Source organism: Equus quagga, chromosome 8 (genome assembly GCF_021613505.1).
Source record: "Equus quagga isolate Etosha38 chromosome 8, UCLA_HA_Equagga_1.0, whole genome shotgun sequence".
Taxonomy (NCBI): Eukaryota; Metazoa; Chordata; class Mammalia; order Perissodactyla; family Equidae; genus Equus; species Equus quagga.
In genome coordinates, this window is record NC_060274.1 from 127,075,103 (window position 1) to 127,094,103 (window position 19,001).

The 19,001-nt window shown below is 41.1% G+C and overlaps 1 protein-coding gene across 1 annotated transcript in view; it reads left to right on the top strand.

Moving 5' to 3' along the window:
- The first annotated feature begins 1,966 nt into the window (after positions 1-1,966).
- GALNTL5 (polypeptide N-acetylgalactosaminyltransferase like 5) overlaps positions 1,967-19,001 on the top strand; it is a 69,235-nt gene continuing 52,200 nt past the window's right edge. The window contains exons 1-3 of the mRNA XM_046670229.1: positions 1,967-2,388; positions 3,130-3,245; positions 11,155-11,454. Coding sequence (XP_046526185.1) covers positions 11,193-11,454 — 262 coding nt within the window. The 5' untranslated portion in view covers positions 1,967-2,388; positions 3,130-3,245; positions 11,155-11,192. The remainder of the gene's footprint in view (positions 2,389-3,129; positions 3,246-11,154; positions 11,455-19,001) is intronic.

Below are 19,001 nucleotides of genomic sequence, written 5' to 3' on the forward strand. Positions count from 1 at the left end.
TTATGGGTGTTTATATGTTTTCTCCCATTCTCTAGGTTGCCTTTTCATTCTATACGTTGTGTCCTTTGATGCACAGAAGTTTTTAATTTTGATGTAATCCAATTTGTTTGTTTTTTCTTTTGTTGCCTGTACTTTGGTGTCATATTCATGAAATCATTGCCAAATCCAATGTCATGAGGCTTTCCCCCCATTCTCTTCTAAGAGTTTTTACAGTTTTACCTCTTAACATTTAGGTCTTTGATTCATTCTGAGTGGAAACAACCCAAGTGTTCATTAACAGATGAATGGCTAAACAAAGGGTGATATTTTCCTACAATAGATTATTATTTGGGCATAAAAAGGAATGAAGCACTGATACATGCTACCCCATGGGTGAACCTTGAAAACCTTGTGCTAAGTGAAAGAAGCCAGACACAAAAACCACATATTGTGTGATTCTGTTTATATGAGATGTCCTGAATAGGTAAATCCGTAGAGATAGAAAGTAGATTAGCGGTTGATGGAGGCAGAGGAGAAGAGGAAATGAGAGTGACTGCCAGGCGTTATGGGGTTTCTTTTAAGCTGATGAAAATATTCTGAAATTAGATAGTAGTGATGGTTGCACAACTTTGTGAATATACTAAAAAACACTGAACTGTATACGTTAAAAGCGTGAATTTTATGTTACATGAATTATTTCTTAATTAAAATTAAATAAAAATAGAATAAAATTCTATTGTCTGAATAAAGTCCTACGTGCACCTTTCTCAGAAATGTTTGACTTTATTACAACAAACCAACCACATAATACTTGCAAATCTCCCATGATAATCTGTCCAAATATTGTGCTTTCTCTTAATTTTTTTTTTCTTTTTTTTGGTGAGGAAGATTGGCTCTAAGCTAACATCTGTTGCCAATCTTCCTCTTTTTCCCTCAGGAAGATTATCCCTGAGCTAACATCTGTGCCAATCTTTCTCTACTTTATATGTGGGAAACCACCACAGCATGGCTTGATGAGCTGTATATAGGTCTGTGCCTGGGATCTGAACCCACAAACCCCGGGCCACCAAAGCAGAGTGAGCAAATTTCACTACATCACCGGGCCAGGCCCTCCTAAATTTTTTGAGTATATAACATACATACAATGAAGAGCACAAACCTTCAGTGAACAGCCCAATGAATGTTTGTGTATGTAGGCTCTGGGAAACCTTCACCCAGATCAAGAGGATATAGAACATTCCGGCACTGTGAAAGGCTCTTTCTTGGCCTCTCGGTAACAAGCACTCCATATGCACCTCCACCCTGAACAGTGGTTACCGTACTGTCACTCTAGATTAGTTTTGCCTCTTCTTGAGCTTCAGAGAAACAGGATTATAAACTCCCGTCTCTGGCTTCCACCACTCCGTGCCACGTCTGTGAGATTCACTGTGGTGTTGCACGTGGCTGTAGCTCAGTCATTTCATTGCTGTTTTGCGTTCTATTATATGAATAACCACAGTTTATCCATTCTACTATTGATGACATTTGGGTGTTTGCAGTTGGAGGCCATTACAAATAAAGCTTACTTCTCAATGGTAATATTATTATAAAAGGACAAAGAAGGTTCTTCCCTTTGAGCCTGTCCAAAGGAGATTAGAACTTATGCTTGGAGGTCGTTGTTGCCCGTTGTTTCTGCCCCAGGAGAGGCATCAAAAGGCCCCAACTCACCCCCTGCCTCTCATATGCTTTGAAGCAGATGTCTGGTCCCAAGCAAAACACTGAGTCAGCCTCCTCAGCCGGGGGAGGGTCAAGTCTGCTCAGACATGTTAAGAGAGAAGAAATTTCGCAAGCATTTGGCTCAGCTCATGTACTAATACTAAATGCTGAGTAACATAGAGTAGAAAATTAAAAGGCAGCCAAATAACCCTTTGGCTCACCAGTAAGTCTCTTGAGGTATTCTGAAAGCTTCTTTTTCTTAAGTTTATTTCAAACCAGCTAAAACCAAGGCCTGGCTAGAAGGCTAGGATTTTGACTTGCCCGATACAAGGCTTTTCCTCCTTCCTCAGCTGAGGAGCGAGGATTCTAAGACTTTTTTGAAGGACCCTTTGAGACCTGGAAGTCCTGGCTGCCACCTGCTGATTGGAGCTTCCAGGCAGGGGCCTCTGGGGGCTGGGGACGCCCTGTGTGATGTCACAGGGCTCTGTGAGGTGGCTCTGTGAGTGCTGCCTTTTGAGCACGACCATGCACGCAGGGCAGCCCAGTACAATCAAGTCTTTGCTCAGAATCCAGGCACCGTAAAGTCAGCCATTCAGAAAAAAATCCATTTTTCAGATCATTCCGCACAGACTCCTGCCTATTTTCACCTCGGACTCAGCCTGCAAAATACATCGATGACAAAGCAGCGGACGCAATCGTCTCAGTGGTAGGCGGGTGAGCTTGGTGGGCTGAAAAGTGGGACAGAGATGTTGGGGGCTCCTTCCACCGAGGATCAATGGAAGAGGCGTATTAAATCACTGAATCTTGAATGTGAGGCTGGCTCTGGGGATTAAGATTAAGAAGACCTGCTTTTCTAAAAGGGGTTACAGCTATCAGGCTGGACGGTGCCACCCTAGGGGTGGACTGGGTATTGTAGTGGCTTTAGTTCTTGAAGTTAAGACCAATTTTCATTATATACCCCTTTATATTACATACCCATTATATACCCTTCTTAAGATTTATATCAAGTGAATATATTACTTGTTCAAAAACACTAAATAGAAAAAAGCCCTGTGTGGTATCATAGATCTTATATGGAAATCATAGATCTTATATGGAAATCCATATTAAGATTGTCCCAGGAAAGCAAGAGATGACAGATACTGATTATTTCTAGAAAAATCAGTTATGACATTATCTAAAGCATGGGTATGCTTTCCTGACTCTAAAAACTCTCATTTTGAAACAAACTTGTGGCTGTCCATCCAGATTTAGTTCAGGGTCTTGGTTTTCAGAGTGTGCGTGTATGCGTGTGCGCATGCGTGTTGGCAATTATTAGCAGCATCCTTTTCTTCTTTCCTGGATTCTTTTAATTAACTCTTGGGGTTTTTTAGTGCTTCTAAATTTTTATTTGCTATAAGTACAAGTAAATCATCCTTGAAATACGTTTTAAAGATTAATTCTGTATTTTTCTAGCACGTGAATTCAACATATTTTAGTGGAGAAAATAATTGAACGCGATTTCCTTCTGAGGGTCCAGAGTTGAAAGTCGCAGCCCTCCTTAGATCTGTCTCCTCAAGATCTATCCCCTGGTAGGAGAGGTTTTCTGCATTTTGTGGGAGTGTGGGCGTGGGTATGGGGCGTGGAGGAGGAGGACGTGCATATTCCAGAGAACAAGGGAAGCTCTGCTTTAAGGAAATGTAATATGGGGGCCGGCCCCATGACTGAGTGGTTAAGTTCACGAGATCTGCTTCCAAGGCCCGGGGTTTCACTGGTTTGGATCCTGGGCGTGGACATGGCACCGCTGGTCAGGCCATGCTGAGGCGGCGCCCCACATGCCACAACTAGAAGGACCTACAACCAGAATATACAACTATGTACCACGGGCTTTGGAGAGAAGAAGGAAAAAAAAAAGATTGGCACCAGTTGTTAGTTCAGGTGCCAATTTAAAAAAAAAAAGAAGGAAAGGAAAGAAAATGTAATATAAGGAACTTAAGTTAGTGAAATAATAAAATTGGGAAGAGGGTATTTTCATAAGTATTTACATCTAAAGGGAATTTTCCCGTAAATTTTCTTAATATAGTAGAATCCTTCTAGAGAATATGGATTTATTTTCTTTTTCAGTAATAATCCTATCATACAAAGTCCTGTGTGTATTTTATAAATTAAATTTGGTTGCCTCCCTTCACCTATTTTCTCCTTTAACTGGTTTCTAATTGCTTCTGGTTTTTGGAGAAAGTTAAAACAGAAGTTTCTCAAAATGTAGACATTTAATAGGAAGATGCGGTGGTAATGTAAGTTTAAACAGCTTCATTCTCTTTTCAGCTTTTAGTTCACCCGTTTCCCCTAGTTAGAAGTTATCTTCCTTATACATTTGATGCTTTTTCTTGGCATAATCAAAGGTCTTATTTCTAAAGTGTTATTCATGCAGTCAATGAGCCTTTACTGTGCAGTCAGGATCTTGGTCAGGGTATTAAATGCTGTGTCCTGGTAGAGTGCCCCTATATTCATAAACTCTGCCTAATTAAACTTTCTATCCTACCCCCTCCTTGGATCCAGAATTCTCAGGACTCAGCCCGTGCACAGCCCCTGACTCCAGCTGGGTGGTGAGGCCTGCTTCTACAGTGCCTTGAGGAGCACCCTCTTTCCTCCCTGAGCAGGCTGTGCTGTAACCTGACCCTAGGCATGATCTGGCGGCCAGGAGGGGTCTTGTGGATGATGCTGAAGGAGGGCGTGTGTTGCCTTGCACAGGCAGAGGCGTCTGGATCCTCCTCAAGCAGAGGAGAGCTAGCCTTTAACAGGGAGAAGTGGACCATTTCTGTGGGCCCAGAGGGTCCCCATGGATCTAGGGTTTCCGATGTGCCTCCACCCACACATCCCCATCCTGAGTCTCAGTCTCTTTCCTTCGCTGGATGGAAGACTGGCCAGGGTTGAGAAGTCAACCCTCCCTGGAGCTCATCTGCCCTTATACCAAGCCCTGTGCATGATTCCCGGCCTGCCCCACCATTTGGCTGTAGGAGATGAGAGTCTCTATATGCTGCTGAAGAGGCCCACTTACCATGACTTTTTGCCTTAAATTGGGGACTAATCACCCTCAGCCTTTCATTGCCTTTCTTAGCATCCAACAAGAGCCATCTGATTCCCTGGTATTTATAATGACTACCCCCTGCCCTCATCTCTCAAAGATGCCAACCAGAACATTCCTTACCACCAATGTTCCATCCCAGTTCACCACCAGTGAAGTTTTAACAAGTACACTGCCTCAGCATGCCAGGGGCTATCAGAACGCTGCCTTTCCACCAGCAATGGGGTCCTCAGGGCCAGCCACTGTGGGGTGACCCAGCAGCCCCCAAATCCCATTTTAGAGCCTGTTTCCCAGGACCACCCCCACTACCAACTGTGGTGGGTCAAGTTCTCCAGGAAACAGACTCTGAGACTGAGATTTTCAGGCAGGCACTTTAGTGGCGACGGTTTGGGGACAACACCTGCAAGTGAGGGAAACTGGATCAAGCAAAGGAAGAGAGGGGCACTGTGAGTGGTTGCAAGAGGGGCCTCTGCCAATCCCCGGGCGGCTCTGGGCCTGATGGATCTTCAGGGTCGCCCCACATTGAGACAAGGGCGTTGGACCCATCAACCACTCAGAGTAGGAGTTCCCTCAGGGAGGGGGAGCCTTGGGCAAAGCAGCTTGCTTCCACCAAAGGTAATTCTGGGGAAGGGACTCAGCTGCCAATACTCCTGGCAGTAGGGGGAATAGGGGTCCCAGCCCTGAGGGGTGACCTGATGGCATCGCACAGCACCATGCTGAAGACATTGTATCCAGGTCTCTTCGAGGGGCAAGGGGCTGTTTTGGTGGTTTGATACCATGGAATTCGTCCGGGTACTGGGTTTTGTCAGCAGTACGGGTTTCCTACATGAACAAGAACAGTAAGAGCTGGAATGCGTATACAAACTTGTTCCTAGGGAAGGCCTAAGGTCAAAATCGTAGAAGCCAGAGTCAGAGAAAGGATAAAAATGGGAGACAGTCCTCAATGTTCAAACGCCAGGAAGACACTAGAAAGAATCGGGGCTTGAGAAGGAGGAAGACCCAGAGAGGAAGGGCCTAGACTGAAGGTGAAGCTGGGCAGCTTGAGGCACATTTCATTGATTACATTTTCCACGCACTGGGGTTGTCATGGGACTTAGAGGGACCAGGACGGGAGACATATAGCCGCTCTGTTCCTGTGTTTACCGGTACTGATGCTATTGGATAGGCACAGCTTATGTTCCTTTCTAATCTTTGTTTTAAAAATGTTTGTCATAGTAATGCATACGTATAAAAAAATAAAAACAAAATCTTCAAAAGAAAGTCAGCAACCTCCTGCCCAATTCCTGCCTTAACCCCCAGTTCAACTCTCTAAAAGTGTTACCGCCCAGGGTGGGGGTTGGGGTGTCATCTGCCCACTTCAAGACCTGCCAATAGTCAGGAGGCAAGGGGGTCAGGAGAGGAAGGGTTTCTTTCTTACAGCTTGCTAGCAGGAGGGAAGAGGCCGACTCATGTCCGAAAGAACCATCTTACAGAACAAAGACTACAGGCCAGTGATGTACGGGGCTGGTTTCCAGGTCGGGGAGGCGCCTGGTCTCCGGGTGAGGCCGACATCTGGTCTTAGTTCCTGATAGTCCTTTTGTTTTATTGGATATGCATCAGAGACCAGAACAGACCGGAACCGTGATCTTTCAGTAGTCATTGATGATGGCTATCAGCATAGGCTCTCTGCCTGGGGGGTCATCACATTCCTAGAGAACTCAAAAGAATAAAGTTATCATCTTATTGCAGCTGGGAGGGGCCAGAAAATCTACAGAGCATGGCTGGGCTAGTTAATGAGGGGTCATTTAAAGTGACAATATGGTTTCTTTTCTACAATATGGCTTCCCTTATGTCAACCGTGTGTTGAGCTGGTATCAAAAGCAACGACTTTTGACTCCTTAATCTCTTTCTTGTGACAATTACCTTCACATTTTAAATCATATTCTTAGACTTCTATTTCTTGGTTTATTTTATACATAAACTTCATTTTTCTTACGTGACTTCCATGTTTTTTTAGCTTATTTTCCCAATGAATCTATGTGATTTTTTGGTTAATACAGCAATCAGTGTTTAGATGTTTATCACTCTACAAATATCGCTCCTTAATTTTTACCATCAGGTGTGCTGTCTGCCTACACTTCTCCATCCCAAATAATCCATCAGAGCTGATATTTTTTTTACCAATCTCTTTTTTGGGGTGGGGGTGGAGTCCCCACAGCTCAGCACCAGCCTCTGTTCCGGTCTCAGCTGGTTGCTGTCTAGGCCACTGCACAGACATCCTTGGAGACTTCTCTGCCTCTCTTGGGTTGGAGCCACCATTCAGGCTCCATGTTTGCTTTCTCTACTCTTTGTTTCATTGGTATTTACAATCCACTCGCAGTTTCCCAAAAAAGCATACTTGGGGTGTAACTTTTGAGTCCTTTACAGATCTGAAAATATCTTTATTCCAATCTCAAGCTTGATTAAATTTTGACTAGGTAAAGAATTCTAGGTGGAAAAGCATTTAGCTTAGAATTTTGAAGCCATTTCTCCATAGTATCTCAGAATCCAGAGTTGCTGTTGAGAAATTTGAGATCATTCTGATCCTTTTCATACACGTCAGCTGTTGTCCTGCCTCTGGGAGCTTTTAGGATCTTTTTACATTCATTGTATTGGGTATTCTGTGGGCCCTTTTAGTTCTAGGGAAAATGCATTAGTTATTTGATCATTTCCTCTCCTCCATTTTTCTCTGATTACTTTTTGGAACTCTTTTTGCTAGTTGGATGTTATACCTCCTAGATGAAATATCTTATCTGATGAGGATTACTTTGGGCTGGTTACTTTTAAAAACTGCAGACAGGAAGGAGGTTCTGAGGAGTGGAATTTGCTTGCCCTTTGATGAGAGACATTTGCATTTGTGAAGGAAGTCTCCATCTGTGGGGGTGTCTCTCTCTCTGCACCAGGAGGAAGGGGGGATGACCTTATTTCTAGAAACTCTTAATGGGGACGGCAAGGACTTATGTCTTGTTTACTGTGCTTGTCTGGTAACCTCATGTAGCTGACTCCCCCCACCACCAACAACCTCCAGGAAGCATAGAACATCCTGACTTAATCCAGTCTGATTCTTATCTAAAGTTATAGCACCACCCAATAACCAGACCCCACCTGCACTGATACCATTGTAATGACTTTTTTTTGCATATTCTTTCCTTTGTCTTATAAGGCGATAACTCACATACCTATGCCTTAAATTTAGCCCTACCCTCAACCCACGTTTGCAGCAGCTCTTTACTGTCCATGGGTCCTGTCCCCCTGCTATTCCATACTATTCTCTGAATAAAAGAGCACTACTGCCAGACCTTGAGAGTCCAAGAAATCTTTCTTTCAACTCTTCAGCTCACCGACCTCACATCATTATCTTTCCTTTTTTCTTGTTTTCCCTCTCTCTGTCATTTTGTTGTGCACTCTAGAATATTCCTTTCCCACTATTTTCCAATCTTAAAATGATTTTTTCAATTTTAGCTATCATGGTTTAAATTTCAACAGCCTCTTTTGTTCTTTAATTGTTCCTTTTTCTTAGCCTTCTCTGGTTTTATGAATGTAATATCTTCTTAGCTGTCTCTGAGCAATCAAAATAGGTGTTTTGATTTTTTGAAAGCTCTCATTTGTTTCTTCCCCTTTTCTGGTTCGATTTATGTTTTCCTCCTTTCTGGAGACTTTCCTCAAATGCCTTGGTCAATCCTTGGCATCTGTATTAGTTTTCTGGGGCTGCGACAATAAAATACCATAGACTGGGGGGCTTAAACAACAGGAATTTATTTTCTCACAGTTCTGGAGGTGTGGGAGTCCAAGATCAAGGTGTCGGCAGGGTCGGTTTCTTTGGAGACCTGGCAAATGGTCTTCTCTCTGTGTCTGTGTCCTGATCTTCTCTTCTTATAAGGACACCAGTCAATTGGATTAGGGCCCCACCCATATGATCTCATTTAAACTTGATTACCTCTTTAAAGACGCTCTCTCCAAATACGGTCACTGGGAGTTAGTGCTTCAACATAGGATTTTGGGGGGCACAATTCAGTCCATAACAGCATTCCCTTCCAATTGAAAAGTGAGACACTAACCGGCTGACTAGAATCTCTGGTGTTTGTCTGGCACCGGCCATAGGTGTGCTGCCTTCAAGGTGACATGTGAGGCATCGGCTGCTCTCTTGGGCACTCCTACATTTCAGTACAGTGGAGGTCTTTCCTCCAGGGCCTATCTTCTCATCATAAAATAATTCTTCCATCTCCTACCTCGGGTATAGCAACCTGGCTGCCAGGATCCCGGGCGTGAGGCAGGAAAGAGGATTGAGTGATCCAATTCTTTCCTATCCAAGTGACCCCCTTGACTGCAGCCCTAAGATTCCCTCCATAGGGGCTGAGCCTCTACAGTCCCATTTCTCCAGTGAGGAAATTGCCAGGCTCCCGTCTTGACTTTTCTGTGCAGGGAGGGGTGAAGAGAGCTGACAGTTCTATGCATACACTTGTCCTTTCCCAAAGCCTCCGCATGCGTCACCTGACACGCCTGCGTCTCAAGCTCCGAGCTGCTCTGGGGTCTGCTAGGCTCATCTCCACTTCAGACTCCTCTCTCTGCACACTTGGAGGTGTGCTGTCCTCTGTCTTTCCAAATCGTTATCACACGTCCCGTAGCTGCCTGTCTTCCAAATCTGTGTTGAAATCTCCTGTGCATTGATGTTCCCTCGACCACTCTTTTCCCAGGAGAGTTTTCAGCTTTATTTTTATTTACATTTGCGTCAAGAGGAGAGGAAGAGACACATGTATTCACTCTATCATCTTTGAAGGAAGCCTCTCAAGACTTTCTTTTCCTTCTTTTTTGATAAATTATGAAATATTTCAAACATAAGGGAAATACAGAGGAAAATATCATGAACACTTTGTACACATCATCAAGCTTTATCAAACCTCATGATGTTGCCACATTTGCTTCAGAGCTTTTTAAAAAATAAGCATTGAGGACATAGTAGGAGCTCTTTGTTCTCCTCCCCAAAGCCCTCCGTCATGGAGGTCGTCACTATCCAAAATTGGTGTAGACTATTCGCATGCATGCCTTTTCCCCCAACGTTTGCTGTATACGGGTATATCCGTAAACAATCACACTCCTTTTCTTGTTTTCCAAATGTATATAGGGAGCATCATACCCTACTTGTTTTTTGTGCAACATTATGTTTTTTAGATTTTACAGAATTAATACATGTAGCTTCAGTTGATTCATTTCCAGTGTTGAGTGAGTAGCCTCACTTTATCAATTCTCCTATTGAGGGAAACTTAGGTTGTTACATAGTTTCTATTATAAACAGTATTTCAATAAACATTCTTGCACATATCTCCTGATGCGTATGAAAGTCTCTTCAGGGTATTCTTAGGGATGGAATTTCTTCAGCACACACTGTCCCGAGTTACGATAGTTCAACTTAAGATTTTTCAACTTTATGATGCTTTGAAAGCAGTAAGTAGTCAGTAGAGACCGTGCTTTGAATTTTGAATTTTGATCTCTCCCTGGGTGGGTGGTGTATGATACAATCCTCTCTCGTGATGCTGGGCTGGGCAGCAGCCACAGCTCCCAGTCAGCCCCACAATCATGAGGGCAAACAACCACTCCACTTACAACCATGCTGGACCCATCAACCACTCTGTTTTCACTTTCAGGACAGTATTCAATAAATTACATGAGTCATTCAACACTTTATTATAAAACAGGCTTTATGTTAGATGATTTTGGCCAACTGTGGGCTAATGTAAGCATTCTGAGCACATTTAAGATAGGCTAGACTAAGCTAAGATGTTCAGGTTAGGTGTATTAAATGCATTTTTGACTTGATATTCTCAACTTAGGGTGGGTTTATCGGGACTTAACCCCATCATAAGTCAAGGAAGATCTGTATACCATACGTATAAATTTAAATTAACTGGATATTGACAAAATGGTTGTCCCATTTCACACTCCCATTAGTGGTGGACCACAGTTCTCATTGCCCACTTTCTTACCGGCATGTGATATTGTATGTTTTTACATTTTTAACAATCTGATTGGTGTTAAATCAGATTTTTGAAATAGAGACCCATACCATCACTCCAAGATGGACTGAACATGTATAAGGGATGGGTAAATCTCCTTTCACATTATTTCCTTTAGCTGTATGCTCAGGAGTAGGGGCCAATGACTTTAAATGATATTGTATGTTTTATAAGCATGTTGTATGTTTTGATATTAAGCAATCTTATGAATATCAGTTTTGTTTTTGCTAATAGAAAAAAGATACACTTTATCTTATCAAAGTATATGGTAAGCACTGATATCAAATTATTGTTTTCAAAACACTGAAAATTGAATTTAAGCCAAATAGATGATCTATCAACCACTGAAATATCTAATACAGCTTCTCTTAAATCCTTTTGATTTAGGAAGTTGAAAATGGACCTTCAAAAATGCTAGATTTACAATGAGAAATGTCATAATTCAATGTTTATTCTATGCATCCTTGACATTTGGGATCCGGACAGCTCTGTTATCTATATATTTTCACCGTAACCATGTGAGCAACCAGCAGAGAAAAGTCCAAAAGCCGCCTTCAGTTTGGTCCCTTGAAAAAAAATTGCACCGGGAAATTAACCATGGCCCACAGCAGATACCAAGACCACCTGTAAGAGTTGAACTGCCTGAGAGAGAGGAAATTGAAGAAGAGAGGCCATTTTTAAAATTAGGTGAGTATTTTTATTTTCTCTGTTAGCCATTTTAAGGGGAAAATATATCGTAAATTTAATATTTGGAAGAGTAAGAGAATGTTCTTTTTAGAGAAAATCAATTTTTAAATTATGAAACATTTCATATAGATACAGGCATACCACGGAGATATTGTGGGTTCAGTTCCAGACTACCACAATAAAGCAAATATTGCAATAAAGTGAGTCACATGAATTTTTTGGTTTCCCAGTACGTATAAAAGTTATGTTTACACTATACTGTAGTCTATTAAGTGTGCAATAGCATTATTTTTTAGCGTTAATTAAAAAATGTGCGTACCTTAATCAAAAGATATTTTATTGCTAAGAAATGCTAACCATCGTCTGAGCCTTCAGCAAGTTGTAATCTTTTCGCTGGTGGAGGGTCTTGCCTCCATGTTGATGGCTGCTGACTGATCAGGGTGGTGGCTGCTGAAGGTTGAGGTGGCTGTGGGATTTCTTAAAACAAGACAAGGAAATTTGCTGCATCAATTGACTCTTCCTTTCACGAACAGTTTCTCTGTGGCGTGCGATGCCGTTTGATAGCATCTTACCCACAGTAGAACTTCTTTCAAAATTGGAGTCAGTCCTCTCAAACCCTGCCGCTGCTTTATCAACTAGGTTCATGTCCCATTCTAATCCTGTGTTGTTATTTCAACAACCTTCACAGCATCTTCACCAGGAGGAGATTCCATCTTAAGAAATCGCTTCCTTTGCTCACCCATGAGAGGCAACTCCTCATCTGTTAAAAGTTTTATCATGAGACTGCAGCAGTTCAGTCACCTCTTCAAGCTCCACTTCTAATTCTAGTTCTCTTGCTGTTTCCACCACAACCACAGTTACCTCCCAACTGAAGCCTTGTATCCCTCAACGTTATCCATGAAGGTCGGAATCAATTTCTTCCAAACTCCTGTTAATGTTGATATCTTGACCTCTTTCCACGAGTTATGAATGTTCTTAAAGGCATCTAAAATGGCAAACCCTTTCCAGCTTTTCAATTTGCTGCAAAGATCCATCAGAGGAATCGCTATCAATGGCAGCTATAGAAAATGTTAGAAAACGTATTTCTTAAGTGATAAGACTTGAAAGTCAAAATTACTCCTCAATCCATGGTCTGCAGAATGGATGTTGTGTTAACAGGCATGAAACAACATTTATCATGTCGAGGTCTTGAGAGACCAGGTACATTGTGAATGAGCAGTAATATTTTGAAAGGAATCCTTTTCTGAGCACTAGATCTCAACAATGGGCTTAAAATATTCGGTAAACCATGTTCTAAAGAGATGTACCATCATCCAGGCTTTGTTGTTCCGTTTATAGAGCACCGGCAGAGTAGATTCAGTATAATTCTTAAGGGCCCTAGGCTTTTCAGAATTGTAAATGAACATTGGCTTCAACTCAAAGTCACCAGCTGCATTAGCCCCTAACAAGAGAGTCAGCTTGTCCTTTGAAGCCAGGCATTGACTTCTCCTCTCCAGCTGTGAAAGTCCTAGCTGGATCTTCCTCCAATATAAGGCTGTTGCAGCTGCATCGAAGATCTGTTGTTTGGTGCAGCTGCCTTCACTGATTCTCTCAGCCAGATCTTCGGGGTAACCTGCTGCAGCTTCTACGTCAGCACCTGCTGCTTCACCCTGTACCTTTATGTCATGGAGACGCTTCTTTCCTTAAACCTCGTGAGCCAAGCTCTGTTAGCCTCAGACTTTTCTTCTGAAGCTTCCTCACTTCTCTTGGCCTTCACAGAATTGAAGAGAGCCAGGGCCTTCCTCTGGATTAGGTTTTGGCTTAAGGGAATGTTGTGGCTGGTTTGATCTTCTATCCGGACCACTCACCATTTGTGAGTTCACTGGAGTGGCACTGTTTTTGAAGAAGAGGAAGAAGATTGGCCCTGAGCTAACACCTGTTGCCAATCTTCCTCTTTTTTTTTCTCCCCAAAGCCCAAGTACATAGTTTTATATCCAAGTTGTAAGTCATTCTAGTTCTTCTATGTGGGATGCCACCACAGCGTGGCTTGATGAGCAGTGTGTAGGTCTGTGCCCAGGATCCAAACCAACGAAACCCAGGCCACCAAAGCAGAGCGCGCAAACTTAACCACTCAGCCACAGGGCTGGCCCCAAGGAGTAGCACTTTTAATTTCCTTTAAGAACTTTTCCTTTGCATTCACAACATGGCTGATTGGCACAAGAGGCCTAGCTTTCAGCCTATCTTGGCTTTCAACATGCCTTCCTCACTAAGCTTAATCATTTCTAGCTTTTGATTTAAAGTGAGGGATGTGCAACTCTTCCTTTCACTTGAACACTTAGCGGCCACTGCAGGGTTATTAATTGGCCTAATTTCAATATTGTTGTGTCTCAGGGAATAGGGCGACTGAGGAGGGGGAGAGATGGGGGACTGCTGATCAGCGGAGCAGTCAGAACACACACAGCATTTATCGATTCAGTTCACCATCTTATATGGGCACAGTCTGTGGCACCCCAAAACAATGACAACAGTAACATCAAAGATCACTGCTCACAGATCACCATATCAAATATAATAATAATGAAAAAGTTTGAAGTATTGCAAGAATTACCAAAATGTGACACTGAGACAGGAAGTGAGCAAATGCTTTGGAAAAATGGCACCAGCAGACTTGCTTGATGCAGAGTTGCCAGAAATCTTCAATTCGTAAAAAGCACAATATCTGCAAAGCACAGTAAGCAAAGTGCAATCAAATGAGGTATGCTTGTGTGTAGAAAATAATAAAATAAACGTATATATTTACTACCTGAATTTAACAATTTTTTATATACTTTGTTACATTTGTTTCAGATAGCTTTGTGCTTTTTAAAGAAATAAATGTTAATATGTACAGTAAAAACCTCCCCCCCATTTCTTCTCCCTCCACCCTCAGAGATGGTAGTTAACCTTAATAGATGAGTATCTTTCTCACTTCCTCTATGTATTACTTCTAAACAAAACATAATATATGTGTTTTTAATATACTTGCAGATAGTCTGCAATGAGTTACAATGCTGCTATGAATATTGACGTGTGAGTCTTTGTATGGGCATATTTTATTCCTCTTAGGTGAATACCTAGGCACGGGATGGACAAGTCATATGGTAGGTGTATGCTTAACTTTAAAGAAATGACAAACTGTTCCCCAAAGAACGGTGTGCCATTTTATATTCCCTGAGCAGCGTGTGAGAATCCCATTTTCTCCAGATCTTTGCAAACCCTTGACATGGTCAGATTTTTAGATTTTAGCCGTTCTAATGGTGCGTAATGGTATTGTTGTGACCTTAATTTGCATTTCCCTGATAACTAATGATTTTGCGTACCTTTTCATGTGCTTAATGGCCACCCACATATCTTCTTTTGTAAAGTGTCTCTTCAAGTCTTTTGTCCATTTTTAAATTGGGATGTTTGTCTTCTGATTTTTATGACTTTTTTGTACATGTTCTGGATTCAAGTCCTTTGATATGTGAGTTGCAAATATTTCGTACAAGTCTATGCCTTGTCTTTTCACTCTCTTTTTTTTGAGATATAATTGATATATAACATTGTATTAGTTTTAGATGTACGACATGATGACTTAACGTAAGTATATATTGTAAAATGATTACCACACTAAGTTTAGTTAATATCCATCCCTACACATAGTTATTATTTTTTTGTGTGATATGAACTTTTAGGATCTACTCTCTTAGCCACGTTCAAATATACAATACAGTATTGTTAACTACAGTCACCATGGTGTATATCTTTCATTCTCTTTTGAATGGTGTCATTCAAGAAACAAAATTTAAAATTTTGATGTTCAATTCATCACACTTTCTTGTATGATTCGTGCTTTTAATGTTTTATCTAAGAAACTTTTGCCTACCTCAAGCTCACAAAGATTTCCTTCCGTGTTTTCTTTTAGACATGTTAAGGTGTTAGGTTTTGCATTAGGGCCATGATCCATTTTGAGTTAATTTCTGTGATGATGTGAGTTAAGGATCAATGTTCATTTTTCCCATCGGGAGATCCAGTCGACCCAACACCGTTTGTTGGAAAATTGACCTTCTCCCAGCTTGGCAGCTTTGTCAAAAATCAAGTGACCATTTTTGTTAGATCTATTTCTGAACTCTATTCTTGTTCTTTTTAGGTTGTTCTAGGTCTTTTGCTTGTCCATATATATTTTAGAAACAGCTTGTCAATTTCTACAAAAATGTCTGCTGGTATTTCTAGCGCAAGTACATTGAGTCCAGAGATCAATTTGGGGAGAATTGACGTCTTAATAATATTGCTTTAGCTGCATCCCACGGATTTTGATATGTTGAGTTCTCATTTTCATTTAGCTCTATGTATTTTTATATTCGCTTTGAGACTTTCTCTTTGGATTATTTGGAAATAGATTGTTTAATTTCTAAGAATTTGAATAATTTTTTGTTGTCTTCCTATTACTGACACCAGGTTTGATTTCATTATAGTCAGACAATATACTCTCTATGATTTCCATTCTTGTAGTTTTTTTGAGGTTTGTTTTATGATCCAGGATATGGTCTGTCTTGGTGATTGCTCCCAGGGCACTTGCAAAAAATTTGTATTGTATTGTTAGGTGGAGTGTTTTATGTCTATCTATCTATCTATCTATATATCTATACATAGATACATAGATATATCAATTAGAGCTTGTTGATTGATTGTATTGTTCAAGTCTTCTATATCCTTGCTGAGTTTTTGGCTAGGAGTTTTGTCAGTTGCTAAGAATGGGTGTTCAAGACACAAACTATAAATGTGGATTTGTCTGTTTTTCCTTTCGACTCTCTCTGTTTTTGCCTCATGTATTTTGAGACTGTTTTGGGGTGGTTTTTGTTTTTTGTTTTTTTGGTGAGGAAGATTGGCCCTGAGCTAACATCTGTGCCATCTTCCTCTATTTTTTTGTATGTGGGTTGCTGCCACAGCATTGCTTTGATGAGTGGTATAGGTCGGTGCCCAGGATCCAGACCCACGAACCCTAGGCCACTGAAGCAGAGTGTGCTGAACTTAACCACTACACCACCAGGCCAGCCCCTTGAGACTTCTTTTTGATGTGTTCCTCTTTAGGATGGTTAAGTCTTACTAGTGGATTGATCCTTCTAGCACTATGTAATGTCTCTAGTAATTTTCTTTGCTCTGAAGTCTATTTTATCTGATATTAATATAGCAACTCTTGCTTTTTTGATTAACATTTACAAGATATATGTTTTTCTATTTTTTTACTTTCGATCTACCTATGTCACATTGAGGTAAGTTTCTTATAGACAGCATATTCTTGGAACATTTTTTCTTTCACTCTGTCAATCCATTTTTTTTGTCATTTGAGGAAGACTGGCCCTGAGCTAACATCTGTGCTCATCTTCCTCTGCTTTATATGTGGGATGCCTGCCACAGCATGGCTTGACAAGCAATGTGTAGATCTGCACCCGGGATCCAAACCAGCGAACCCCGGGCCACCAAAGCGGAATGAGAGAATTTAACCACTGCGCCACCAGCTGGGCCCTCAATCTATGTTTTTAATTAGTGCATTTAGATCATTTGCATTTAATATAATTACTGATATGCTAGGGTTTAAGTCAGCCATTTTATTATTTGTTATTATTTTTTGTTTCCTATTTCTCATTCTTCTGTTTCTCTTTTTTACTTTCCTGTGAGTGACTTGGACATTTTTCAGAATTCCGTCTTGATTTATTTATCATGTTTTTTAATAGATTGCTTTGTGTAGTTTTATTAGTGGTTGCTCTAGGTATTACACGATACATGTGTAACTTACCGCAGTCTATTTGAATCGATGTTTTGCCACTTCAAGTGTAAAAAGTAAAGTCGCTCAGCTTCCTCAATTCACAAATACTAGAATTATCTTAGGTGTTTCCTCTCCATACATTGAGCACCCCTTCAGGTGGTGTTATAATTTTTGCTTCAACCACCAAATATGATTTAAGAAACTCATGAAAAGGACAGTCTATTCTATTTATCCCTATTTTTACCCATTTTGAGGTTCTTCTTTTTTTTCTGAAATTCCAAGCCTTCTTCTGACATCATTTTCTTTTTGTTTAGAGAAATTTCTTTTCCAATTATTTAAGGGTGGGTTTGCTAGTTACAAATTCTTAGTTTTTCTTCATCTGAGAGTATCTTTATTTTCTCATAATTCCTGAAGGATATTTTTGCTGAATATAGAATTTGCTGTTGCCAAGCTCTTTTCTTTCCACACATGAAAATGTTCAGCCACTTCTTTCTCTTCTGTGTGGTTCCAGATGAGAAATCCACGGTGATCCAAACTGTCCCTTTGTGAGTACTGCATCATTTCTTCTTTGTCTTCAGTTTTCAGAAGCCTAGTTACAATGTGCCTTGACATGGATTTCTTTGGTTTATCTTATTTGGGGGGTTTGCTCAGGCTCTTGACTCTGTAGATGTCCATCTTTCGCTAAATTCAGGCAGTTTTCAGCCATTATTTCTTAGAGTACTTTTTCAGTCCCACTCTCTCTCCTGTCCTCTGGGACTCCAACAATATGAAAATTAGCTCTTTTGTTGTTAGTGCTCAGGTCCCTGTGACTCTCCTCATTTTTTTTTTTTAAAACACCTCTTTTTTTTTTTTCATAAATTGAAATTCCGATGAGTTTATTAGGAGCCTGGTCTGAGGACTATAGCCCAGGGCCTTCCTTCCCCAAAGAAGGAAGGGTGCGAAAGAAGAGGAGTGTACAGAGTGGTTATATACCATCATAAAACACAGCTTTTTTAATGTCTGTTTTTTTCTTTTAAAGATTTTATTTTTCCTTTTTCTCCCAAAGCCCATTGGTACATAGTTGTGTATTTTTAGTTGTGGGTCTTTCTAGTTGTGGCATATGGGACGCCGCCTCAGCATGACCTGATGAGCGGTGCCATGTCCACGCCCAGGATTTGAACCTGTGAAACCCTGGGCCACCGCAGCAGTGCACGCAAGCTTAACCACTCGGCCATGGGGCCAGCCCCTCTTTATCTTTTTTCAGTCTGTTTTCTCTGTTGTTCGATTAGGTGGATCTTATTGATCTGTCATTGCCACTCCACTATTAAGCCCATTCGGGGAGTTTTTTATTTAGACTATGATATTTTTTAGTTCTATAATTTCCATTTGGCTCTTTTTTAAAACAATAAATAAATTCTCTCTCTTTGTTGAGATTTTTTCCTTTTTTCTTCATTTGTTTCCAAGCATTTTTGTGATGGCTGCTTTAACATACTAGTCAGATCATTCTGACCTCTGATTCATCTTAGTGTTGGTGTCTGTTGTCTTTTTCATTCAATTTGAGATCTCTTTGGTTCTTGGTATGACAAGCGATTTTTTATTGTATCCCGGGCACTTTGAATGTTATGAAACTCTGGGTCGTACTTAAGCTTCTCTTTTAGGAGGCTGTCCGCTGTTAAGAGGCAGCACAAGGGCAGGGTAGGTAAGTATGTTTGGCTTCCTGTTGGGCCTGTCAACCCCACCCCAGCAACCACGGAGCGTGTACACCGCCTCACTGGAATGGTGGAGTGGAAGTTCAGCTCCCGCT